At 23.8% G+C, this 12547-nt stretch overlaps 5 protein-coding genes across 5 annotated transcripts in view; 4 read left to right on the forward strand and 1 right to left on the reverse strand.

Annotated features, from left to right (window-relative positions):
* Positions 1-1797: 1797 nt before the first annotated feature.
* On the forward strand, positions 1798-5005 carry DICPUDRAFT_159222 (uncharacterized protein; the record flags this gene model as incomplete). Its single annotated transcript, XM_003294205.1, has 4 exons — positions 1798-2844; positions 2915-3067; positions 3141-3906; positions 3969-5005. 4 exons carry the CDS (start codon positions 1798-1800, stop codon positions 5003-5005), a joined length of 3003 nt encoding a protein of 1000 aa, XP_003294253.1.
* Positions 5006-5140: 135 nt separating this feature from the next.
* On the reverse strand, positions 5141-6327 carry DICPUDRAFT_159223 (uncharacterized protein; the record flags this gene model as incomplete). Its single annotated transcript, XM_003294209.1, has 3 exons — positions 5141-5710; positions 5769-6116; positions 6163-6327. The coding sequence occupies 3 exons, from the start codon at positions 6325-6327 to the stop codon at positions 5141-5143; spliced, it is 1083 nt and encodes a 360-aa protein (XP_003294257.1).
* Positions 6328-7155: 828 nt separating this feature from the next.
* Positions 7156-9770, forward strand: DICPUDRAFT_84741 (uncharacterized protein; the record flags this gene model as incomplete). The annotated part of the gene is made up of 6 exons (XM_003294206.1): positions 7156-7569; positions 7652-8162; positions 8236-8423; positions 8490-9230; positions 9318-9398; positions 9654-9770. The coding sequence occupies 6 exons, from the start codon at positions 7156-7158 to the stop codon at positions 9768-9770; spliced, it is 2052 nt and encodes a 683-aa protein (XP_003294254.1).
* A 169-nt stretch (positions 9771-9939) lies between these two features.
* Positions 9940-11333, forward strand: DICPUDRAFT_99900 (uncharacterized protein; the record flags this gene model as incomplete). Its single annotated transcript, XM_003294207.1, has 3 exons — positions 9940-10344; positions 10428-10665; positions 10744-11333. 3 exons carry the CDS (start codon positions 9940-9942, stop codon positions 11331-11333), a joined length of 1233 nt encoding a protein of 410 aa, XP_003294255.1.
* A 1144-nt stretch (positions 11334-12477) lies between these two features.
* Positions 12478-12547, forward strand: part of DICPUDRAFT_159227 (uncharacterized protein) — a gene marked incomplete at both ends in the record, with an annotated part of 1874 nt that continues 1804 nt past the window's right edge. The window contains one exon of the mRNA XM_003294208.1: positions 12478-12511. Within this exon, the coding sequence (XP_003294256.1) occupies positions 12478-12511 (34 nt within the window). The remainder of the gene's footprint in view (positions 12512-12547) is intronic.

Below are 12547 nucleotides of genomic sequence, written 5' to 3' on the forward strand. Positions count from 1 at the left end.
TTTTTTAAAAAAAATAAAACTTTCTCTTTTTTTCCAAACCCTTTAAATTTGTTTTTTCCTTTAAAAGAATTTTTTAAAGAATTATATATAATTATAACCTTTTAAAAAATTTTTTTACTTTAAAAAAATAAGGTTAAAAACTACAATCTCCCCAACCACCCAAAACAAAAAACAACCCAACTTTTTTAAAAATTTCGAATATTCCCAAAAAGGGGGAAGGAATTGTGTGTGTGGGTGAGATAGTGGTTAAAATTATGTATGTTATATCTTTTAAACTAATGGTATGTTTTTTTTCTATTTGAATATTTATACACCCAACATTTATTTAATTTTAAAATTAAATTAATTTTAAAAATTAAAAAATAAAAACAATCCCACACAAACAGTTTAACTTGAAGTTAAATAAAAAAAAAAAAGAAAAAGAAAAAAAAAGATATAACCCTTTTCTTATCTTTTTATAATAAAATATGATTTGGTTTTAAAACTGACTAATAATCTGACTAATAATCAATAATAACAACAAAATATTCTTAATTAATAATTACTTTTTTTTAAAAACTTTAGTTGTTTCTTACTTTGATATCTTGAATTATAGATAAAAAACAATTTATTTACAAACTATTTAAATAAAGGAGGTTATGTATTGATAAACATTTATTGTTTTCATTGAATGAAACAACCGAATATTATTTTTATTATTATTATTAATATTAACTATTATTTTATTATTTTACGAGTTTTGTTTATTATCCCTTAAATTTCAGGTTGTAGAAATTTTTTTATTTTATTTTTATTTTTATTTTTGATCTTTCAAATAATTATTTATTCTAAATTGGTTTTATAATGTTACTAGCAGGGCATTTTAACTATAAAAATAAATAAAAATGAATGAATGATTCTTTCTTTGTTTTTTTTTTTTTTTTTATTAAAAAATAAATTAAATAAAATATTTAAAAAATGTTAACATAACAGAAGAAATCCTATAAAAAATCTATATAAGGATAATAATCTATCTATTTTAAAATTAAAAAATTAAAATAAAAATAAAATAAAATAAAATAAAATAAAAAAAAAATAAAAAAAAATAAAATAAAAAATAAACAAAAAAAATAAAGATCCCATTTGGATAAAAAATTAATTTATTTTAAATTAAAAAATATTATTATTTAAATTTGGTCAAATTATTTCTTTTTCTTTTTATTTAAATTGATAATATTAGTCCAAAATAAATGATTGGGTTTTTTTTTGGGGAATGGACATAAATGTTTTTTTTTCATTTGAAAAATCAATAATAATAATACAACGAAATTTAGAAGGAAATTTTTCTTTTTCTTTTTTTATTTTAATTTTTTTTTTTTTTATACAACGATACTATAAATTGTTGGATCAAGAAAAAAAGAAATAAATATGAGAATTAAACAATAAAAAGTATAGTATATATGTATATATATTATTTATTTTAAAATTATTTATTTGGATCTGTTGAAAAATAAAAAATAAAAAAAAATAAAAATAAAAAATAAATTTTTTTTTTTTTTTTTTAAATTTTTACATTAAAAAAAAATAGAAAAAAAAATAGATATTTTTTATTTTTTTTTGTATTATTTTATTATTTTATACTACTACACTATTATACTCATTATTAAAAAAATATTTAATACACTTTAATTTTCAATTATTTTTATATATTGTATAAAGATTATTTATTTTTTTTTTATTTTTTTTTTTTGTTTTTATTTTTATGTTGCACAAAAAAGATAATAAATAATAGTATATAGCGTAAAAAAAAAAAAGAAAATGGACTCGACATCATTTTTAGATATAGTCGATAAAGGTATAGATAAAAACAAACCAATATCAACAAGACCTGCTAACGAAGAAGATATTATGTCATCTATTTTCAACTCAATTCCATCAAAGAGTGCAGCCGAAACTGATATTATGGATTCAATTTTCGATACAAAAGATATTAAAAAGAAAAGTCAACAAACAAGCAATAATGATGATTTGGTTGTAGAAGATGAAAAAAGTGACAGTTCAGAGGGAGTAGAACAAAAAGTAGAAGCTATTGACCAACCAATGGAAGAAGAAACTATCGAACCATTAAAAGTAGAAGAACAAATAGCTGATGAGCAAATATGCGAAGAAAAAGAAGAACAACTAGAACAAGTAGATGATATTAGCGAACCAATTAAAGTAAAGGAAGAGGAACAAAAGGAACTAGAGGTCGAAGTAGAACAAAATATAGAGACCGATTCAGTAAATGCGGAGAAAGAGGAACCAACAGCTGAAGTAGAACAAAATTTAGGGGAAGTTGAATCGACAAACGAAAAAAAGGAAGAGATATTAATTTCGAATGATCTATTAAAAGCTTCAGAAGAGGATAATGATGAAGAAGAAATTAATACCAGTATTAGCGAAAGTAGTGACTCTTTGACAATGGCCGACGCACCAGAAATTCAAATATCAACTAATAATAGTAATGACACAGTCATTTTTATTAAAGACAATGAAATCAGTACAGATAAAAATGAATCAAAAGTTTCGATTGAAATTCAAACTGAACCCAATACACCAAATAAAAATAGTAATAACAATAATCCAAACTTTTCAATGTCAGTTTCAAACGTTTATGATGATGTTAAAACTTCAGAAATTACAATTGGTACAATCGAACAAGAAGAATTTGAAAAAAAAGTTGACCTTGTTTCCCCACTAAAATTAGAATTTGATAAAATCTTTTTCTCTGCCATTCCATTAGAAAAAACCCCATTTGAAGTTTTAAAAATGAATGCTTTTACAGGTGTACTTAAATATTCACCACTTCGTGGTATTGCATGGAAGGTAAGTTCATCAAGCGATATTGTGTCATTTAAAATAATTATTAACTCTTTACCAATTTATACTTTAATAGATATTTTTAGGTGGTTTAGATATAAATAAAATTAATAATTGGGAAACTGATTATAAGAAACAAAGAGAAAGATATAATAAATTAAGAGAAGAGCATTGTTTTGACCCAAGAAATTCAAATTCAGTTTATGACCCTTTATCTCAAAATGATGATGTAAATATTAATTTTATAATTTTCAGTTTTATTATTTTATCAAATAACTAATTTATTAATTTTATACTGCCAGTCACCATGGAATAAATTCTTTAAAAATTTAGATGTTCAAAAAATTATTAAAATCGATTTAGAAAGAACTCATCCAGAGAATGAATTTTTCCAAAACGAAAATGTTGTAGAAATGATGTCAAGAATTTTATTCCTTTATTCAAAGACCAATGGAATTGTTTCATATAGACAGGGTATGCATGAATTATTGGCACCAATCATTTATCTCTACCACAAAGAATATACCGAATATCAAAAATTAGACGAATCACCAAAAGGTTTAATAGATTTCATTTATAATAAAGAGTATTTGGAACACGATACCTTTTCAACATTTGAATGTTTGATGAGGTTTACATCAGATTGGTACGCCCCAGCCCCACCACCATCGACCAATTTAAATGCAACATCTGCTTCAGCTGCAGGAACAACCTCATCTACAATTACTGTTGGTACATCTCCATCACAATCACCAAACAATAGTCTAAATGGTGACTCATCCGATTTATCAGGTTCTCAAACAACTAAATTCAATGAAGTAGTTCAAAAGTGTAAATATATTCATTCAGTATTACTCAAACAAAAAGATTTCGAACTTTACCAACATTTAGATTCAATCGATATCGAACCACAAATCTACTTACTTCGTTGGATTCGTTTATTATTTGGCAGAGAATTTCATTTTGAAGATGTTTTAAATATCTGGGATGCTATTTTTGCATATGGGGAAGATTTAGTTTTAATTGACTATTTTTGTATTTCAATGTTAACTTATATTAGAGAACAATGTATGTATTGATTATAAAAAAAATATTAATTTTATTAAATACTAATATATTTATTCTAATAGTATTGCAAAGCGACAGTGTTTATGCACTCAAAAGAATTTATAAATATCCACCAGTCGAAGATGTTTATTCCTTAGTTAAAAAAGCTTTGGAAATTAAAGATTCAAATTGTTCAATCGCTGTAATGGTCAAAAGTGCTCAACCACCAACCTCCGCATCAAGTATTGGCACAAAAACTATAGCTGTATTAAATCCATCATTGAATAATTCTGGTAGTTTTCCAGAAACCTCAAGTAGTGGAGAGGATTCACCAACTTCATTTTTGCCATATTCTTCACAAATATCATCTTCAAGTACAACTCCAATCGATAATTTAAGTACAAAAACAACACCATCATTAAATAGTTCGAATCATAACAACACCCATATAAATAATAGTAATAACGAAAATAAAACAATAAATAACCCATTAACATCATCACCATCAAATAATACCTCACCAAAAATCTCACATCAAAATAGTAACAATAATAGTAATAATATAAATAATAACAATAATATAAATAATAATATAGGTTTAAATTTAAATAATAGTGGTAATAGTGGTATTTTTAAAGCAAATATTACAAAAAGCAATAGTAGTTCTGGATTCGTTAAATCAAATCCAAAAGACTTATTCGGTGTTAGGGAATCAGATTTAAATTTATTTTCATCCTCATCTTCATCATCAGCTCCGACCTCATTAAACTCATCAACCAATATTTCAATAGGTCAAGCTAGGTCAACATTTTTTAGTAGCAGCTCAAAACATAAATCTCTTCAATTCACCAAATCACCAATAATAACAGATTCACAAAAACTAAAGAATGTTCAACATCATTTAGGTTATAGTTTAAATGATATCATCCCATTACTCGAAAAAGGTGAAAAATATATAAACAGTAATGAAGATAATGACCGCGAAAACTTTTTATTGGCAATTTCCAAAGTTAAAGAAATTAGAGATATGTTAGTAGGCACATTACCATTACCAGATTCAATCACTGAGGATAAGAATGAAGATGCTACCTCATTAATTGGGGATCCTTTAAAGAAATAATAACAATAATAAAATAACATATAATAATAATATACTTTTAAAAAAAAAAAGAAAAAAAAATACTATTTAAATTTTAATAAAATAAATAAAAGTTGTAAAATATTTTTTTTTAATTAAAATAGTGCAGTATGGTGTTTATTTATTTGAATTTATAAAACTATTGTGTAATTCTATTAATTTTTTACCAATGTCAATTTCGATAGGGTGTCCATGGGTCATAGTACCTGTTGAATGATAAAGTGAATGAGATATTTCGTGGTTTTGTGAATCATTTCTTTTGATAACTACCGGCTCAGCATTCTTGCAGTGGAACACTACCCAATTTCTATAGTCTTGTAAAAGATTTCCTATTACTAATTGATGGCCGTAGCTATTAAGTGATGCTTTACATTTACTATCGAGAAGATCTTTGTCCGTTTCTAATTTGAATGTAACTATAAATGCCTCTGGACTCCACTGATCAACTAAAAACTTTATCATCTTTGGTACTGGATCTAATGTAATTGTTAATGATTGGTTCATGGATTGAATTTTATGTTTTGCCATATGATCCAATGGTATATAAAAATCAGATACTGCTGCTGCTGCATAAACAATTAAACTCTTTTTTAATACTGATAACTCTGCGCTTATACCTTTAAACAAATATAAATATTCTCCAACTGTTTCAAAATTTATTCTTTCAAGGCTACCTATTTCAATAAACTATAAAATACATTAGAAGGTTATTTTGAAGGATCTTAAAAAATAAATAAATACACACCTTTTTCCATTTTAAAAATTCTTTAGAAACTTCATAGTAATATTCACTACCTATACAAACATGGTTTTTATCTAAATCCATACTTGGTGATAGAACTGAATTTCTGTTATTACTTCCATTTGAGTGATGATTATTATGATTATTAATCCCTAAATAAGTAAAAAAGTTGGTATCATGTAACATTAGATTCTTAACAAATGGTTGAAGTGAATTCTTTCTTGATAAAAATAACACATAATAACCCTGCTCTAAAAAATATTCAGCTGTTGTTGCACCACGATTACCACCACTAAAGTTATCTAAAAATCTAACCATGTTTTGTTCGAATGGTACTATGGTGCCTCCAGACTATAATAAATGTAATAGCGGTGTAAGGAGTAGATAATAAAAATACAAAATAACGAATAGTAATATAAAATAAAAGACATACGGTAATTAAGATAACTTTGGCTTTATTTTCAATAGCTCTATCTTTAAATGCCTTTACTTTTTTCATAACATCTTCATAATCTCTTGGTAATGTTACTGATTTAAAAAAATTTTCTTGCACATCTGTCATTTTTTATTTGTTATTTATTTAGTGTGATGTGATTATTTATTTATTTATTTTTTTAATAAATTAAAACATTTTGAATTTAAATTAAAAAAATTAAAAAAAAAAAATTAAAAAAATTAATATAAAATTTAAAAAAAAATAAAAAAAATAATAATTTTTTAAATTTCCCATCCGATATTTCGTGATTTATTTCTTTCATTTGCAAAAATATGATGTTATAATAATTACCTTTAATTTATTAAAAAAGGTCCCAAAAAAAATAATTAAAATAATAATTATTATTTTATAATATATTTTTGGTATTAAAATTATAAATTATAATATTGTTACCTAGAAATGTAATCATTTAACATGTTTGAAATTATTATATAATTAGTTTAATTAATAGATTTGAAAATAATTTTTAATAATTAAAATAATTAAAAAAAAAAGGAAATAATTTTTTTTTTAAAATTTATTTTTTTTTTTTTTTAATTTTTGTTTTTCATTCAAATCAACTCCAAACAACACATATATATATTTTTTTATTTTTTTTTTTTTTTTTGATTAAACACATACAGATACACCTTTAATATTTATATATATATTTATTAAATAAAATAAAATAAAATTATATTTATTTTTAAAAAATACCATAATAATTTATTTGTTTTTTTTTCATAAATGAAAGTCCTCTTTTTTTATAATAATAATAAACAGTACCCATTAACAGCAAATCAAACTATTGAATAACATCATATATTTGTTTCTTTTTAGGAACCAGAAACTTTAACTAAAATCAAAATAACCATACAATTTATAAAATAATAGTAATATAAATAATAAAAAGTAATGTTTAAAAAAAAGAAAAATCAAAACCCATTTTTGTTTTTATTTATATTTTTAATAATTTCCAACCAATTTATAACATCAGCTTTTGGCCAAGAAACAACTTCATCAAGTGGTGTAGCAGAAAATGAAGAATGTGATGATGACTTGGGCTGTGGAAAGGATGCAAGTAGGCTATTACTTTCATTTGTAATAGTAGTATTTATAGGAATTATTGTAGTATTTATTGTCGTAAGGGTTAACTTTCATTATATACCCGAATCATTAGCAGTAGTATTTTATGGTGTAATAATAGGTCTTATAATTAGATTCTCTAATTTGTCTTTGTTTGACCATTTAGCAACATATAATGCAAACAAATTCTTTTTATTTATATTGCCATTTATAATTTTTGAAACTGGGTATACATTAACCAAAGTAAGTTCCCCAAAATCATTATTTTTTCCAATAATTATAATTAGTTTCCTAATTTTTTTATATTTTAATTATGAATTTTAAGTATGAATTTTTTAAAAATATTAGGGTTATTATAATATTGGCAACTGTTGGATGCTTTATTTCTTTCATTGGCACAGGGTTAGGCATACATTTACTTGGAAAAACATCAGCATCAGCCCCTTTAACAATGCTTGACAGCCTAATAGTCGGTGCAGTTACATGTGCTACAGATCCAGTCGCAACATTAGCCATATTTAAAGCCTTGGATGTCGAACCAACATTATATATGATTGTTTTGGGTGAAAGTATTTTAAATGACGCTGTTGGTGTAATTTTATACGAGGCTGTTATTGGGTATACAATTAAGGAAGTATGGAAACCCATACTACTATTTATAACAATGTTTATCGGCTCTATAGTATTGGGTATTGTAATCGCTTTGGTTCTAGCTATTCTATTAAAGTACATCGATTTTGGAAAATTCCCCGCACTCGAAACTATATTTATTTTAATATTTTCATATCTATCCTATTTAATTGCCGACTCAATTTATTTATCTGGTATTTTATCAAGTATGTATTAATTAATTTTTTATTATTAAATTTTTATTATTAATATATTTATTTTTATTTTTAAAAAAAAAAGGTTTCTTTTGTGGTATTACTACTAGCCAATATGTTTATAAAAGCTTATCAAGTGACACTAAGAAATCAGTCTCTCAACTATTTAAACTAATATCATTCGTTGGTGAAACCATAGTTTTCATATATATAGGTATTACACTACCAAATCATAATTTTAATTTTGATATTAGATTATTTATATGGACCTTTGTAAGTAATAATATAATAATAATAACTATAATTATAATAAGATTATTAATATTTAAAAAAAAAAAGATATTATTAATTGTAACTAGGGCCATATCAGTTTTTCCAGCATTCTTTTTGTTTTCAAATAAAGTTTCTAAACCAATTCAAGTTGTTATTTGGCTTTCAGGGTTAAGAGGTGCAATTTCATTTTCATTAATGTCCCAAAGCGAGATTAACGAAGCTAATAATCCATCATTAGTAAAGACCGATATTCTTTTATCTGTTATTTCTACTCTCTTCATTTTTGGTTTTGCAACATATCCACTATTAAAACTATTAAAGATACAATTAAATCAAAGTGACCAAACACTGGAAAGTATAACTAGAAATGAAAACTATCAACAACCCAAATTTCACTTTATTAGTTCTTTGTTTAGAAAAACCGATTTGAAGCTAACAAATTTTTTTTCTAGAGATACCCCACCCGAGAAGAAAAATAGTATAAAACAATCTCAACAACCACAGACATCGTCAAAACCAAAGTCAAAATTAAAACCCCAACCTTCCTATGAATCAATCAGCAAACTTATGAAAAAAGATAAAAGAAATAAAGGTGATATTGAAATGAACGAATTTAATACAGATACAGAAAATGATAATAATGCTATAGTTAACAATAATAATAATAATAATAATAACAAAAATAAGACAAATAATGATAATTGCGATAGTAGTAAAGAATTATTATTTGAAATGGATGATCTGGATGATCCATTAACTGAAAATTATATTGCCAAATCCTCCCCCCAATTCATTGTCCAATTAATAGTCCAAATACCAATCCAAAATAACAACTCAAAATACCAATACAACCAACAGTTCAAATAATAATATAAATAATAATAATGGTAATAGTATTATCAACCCGATAACGTTAACCCCGAATTGACCAAGGTCGATAAAGACGATAGTTCTGGAAATTCAAGTTTACTAAGTGTAAGTTCAGAACCTATTTTGGAATCCGAAATTATTACAAGTCCCCTTATAAATACAACTCAACAACAAAATTTATCGAAAAAGTTATATCTCAATAAGTCAAACTCTGCTCCAAATATATGAGTCATTACCAAAAAAAAAAGTTAATAAAAAATAATTATTTTAAAATTATTTGATTTTTTTTTTTTTTTAATTTTATTTTTTTAAATTTTTTTTCATTTTTTTTTTATATTTTTTATTTTTTTTTTAACTTAGTGCGTGGGTTATTACTTTTTAATTTTATGTTTCTTATTAAAAATAATAGATAATAATAAAACTACCAGTAAAATTAATAATAATAATAATAATATATTAATATATATTTATATATAAATTATAGTTTTTCTATTAATATTATATTTAATTTTTTAAAAAAAAATTAATTTAATATTTTTTTCTTTGAAACATTTTAAAATATAAAAAACATATAAAAATAAACAAAAAAAGATATAAAATAACCATATATAAATATATACATATATAAACATTTTATATTTTAAAGATGGAAAGTAACAGAGAAGAATCAATAAGATGTATCGAAATTGCATTAAATAAATATAAAGAGGGCAATTTAGAAGGGTGTATCAAGTTTTTAAATAAATCAAACTCATTATATCCAAACGAAAGAGCAAGGGAATTATTAGCAACTTATAGTTCATCTACAACTTCATCTTCCTCTACAACTACACAAAAAGAAACTGATGGATCCTCTACAACTACAACCACTACAACCACCTCTTCAAAAACTACTCAAACAACCGAAACAATAAATGAACCAGCAAAACCAAAATATACAGCAGAACAAGTTGCAGCAATTAAAAGAATTAGGGCATGTAAAAGTTTTTATGAAGTTTTAGAAATACCAAAAACTGCAACAGAAAATGAAATTAAAAAAGCATACAGAAAAGTACATATTATAATATAATGAATAGTATATCTCTATATAATATTTATATTTATATTAATTCATTCATTTTATTAAATATTCAGCTTGCATTACAAATGCATCCAGATAAAAACCATGCACCAGGATCGGATGATGCCTTTAAAATTGTAACACAAGCATTCTCATGTTTAAGCGATTCAAACAAAAGACAAACTTATGATTTACATGGTAGCGAAGATACACCAATTAATAGATCACCATTTACAAGAGGTGGTGGTGTTTATTACGACGACGAATTCTCACCTGAGGATATATTTAATATGTTTTTTGGTGTCCAACCAAGTAAGTATTATTTTTAAAAATTCAATAAAAGATAATAATCGGTTATACTAATACTATTACTATTATTTAAATATTTAGATGTTAGAAATAGAAGAGCAGGTGGAAATAATTATTATTATAGCTCATCGCCATTTGGAAGTGGTGTTCAATTTAATTTTGGAGGTCCACCAAGACGTAGACCAGCAGCACATCACCATCAACCACAACAGCAAGAATCTGGATATAGCCTTTTACTCATTTTAATTCCATTATTATTATTCATTCTTTCATTATTTGCAGGTGGTGGCAGCTCATATAATAATAGTAATACTTATAGCTCATTATATCAATTTACAGAAACTCAAAGCTTTAACAGAGAGCGTGTAATTGTAGTTCCAATCGATTTGGCTCAAGATTCAAAAATTGATATTCAGTATTTTGTTAAATCAGATTTCGATAGAGCAGTAAAACACTATGGTATAGATATGCAAAAGTTCGAAAGTGATGTTGTAAACAAATGGGTAGTTTTTAAAGAGCCATATTGCAAGAGAAAAGAAGAATTAGATGAAATTATAAAGAAAAATCCTTCTGACACAAATTTACACCAAACCATTAAAAAAGAATTAAAAAAATACGATTTTGTTTTTAAATATTGTGATCAATTAAATAAAAATAAAGTTTTTAAATAAATTTTATTTCTTTTTATATATATAAACATTAAAAAAAATTATATTTCTATTTTTTTTAACCAGGCCAATTTTTTTGATGAATATTTTTTTTTTTTTTTTTTAAAAAAAAAGTGAAATTTGTTGTTTGATATTAAGCAGAATTATATTTTAATAATAATCGCTTAACTGAGGTTTTTTTTTATTTATGGGACCATTTGATTTCTCTATAATTGATTAGTATCTTTTTATTTAGATAAATAAAATTGATTTTTCACAATAAATTTTTACTGTTACTGTTTTTGTTTACTATTACTATTAATGTTACACTATGCCACCGACATTATCAACCAAAAAAACATTGTATATAAACTGATATTTTGATAGGTGAATAATAATCTATTGATTTCAAATAATTAGTGAAATAATTTCTTTATTAAAAAAAATTATAAATAGATGAAATAAAAAGTGAATTGAAAAAATCAAAAAATTTTTTTTTAATTTAATTTTTTTTCCAGAAAAATTTTTTAAAAAAAAATAAAAATAAAAATAAAAAAATTATCAAAACATTCATATTTATTTGATAATTGAATTGTTTTTTAGAAATTTTTTTTAAAAAAAAAAATTATAAAAATATCAAAAAACATTAAGATTACATGAACTATTAATTTAGGATCCGAAACAGAAAAAAAGAAAATATTAAAATTATCGATAATTGTTGTTATTAAAATTACGATAATTAAGTTTTTTTCTCACTAAAAATAATAAAAATGATTTTAATATATGATATAGGTCTTCTTTGACTTATGACACCAATATTTTAATATTATTTTATATTAAGACAATGTCATAAGGGAGGGTTAATGCAATGCTTTGGGGAAATATTGCTATAATAATTATGCTCCAGTTTTAAACGGACTAGTGATTAGTCCAATATATGTTCATGAAATTATTAAAAACCATACACAATTAGCTTTAAATTCAACGCAGATATAAATAAGGTACCTGAAAGTAATGGTCATGATAACTATAGCTCACATACTACAAATATAGTGAAACGATATTAAAAGAGAAAAATATTAAAGTTGATCCATAACCGCCCTGCAGTCCAGGTATTAAAATAATAGAAAATCTTTGGTAAATTGATAAATAAAGGGTATCAAAAAAGATGTCTCGTTGCCCATCAATATACTGGCTTAGTTGTATGAAAGTGAAACATCAATGATAAAATCATAAAA

This window comes from Dictyostelium purpureum (assembly GCF_000190715.1).
Source record: "Dictyostelium purpureum unplaced genomic scaffold DICPUscaffold_527, whole genome shotgun sequence".
Lineage (NCBI taxonomy): Eukaryota > Evosea > Eumycetozoa > Dictyosteliales > Dictyosteliaceae > Dictyostelium > Dictyostelium purpureum.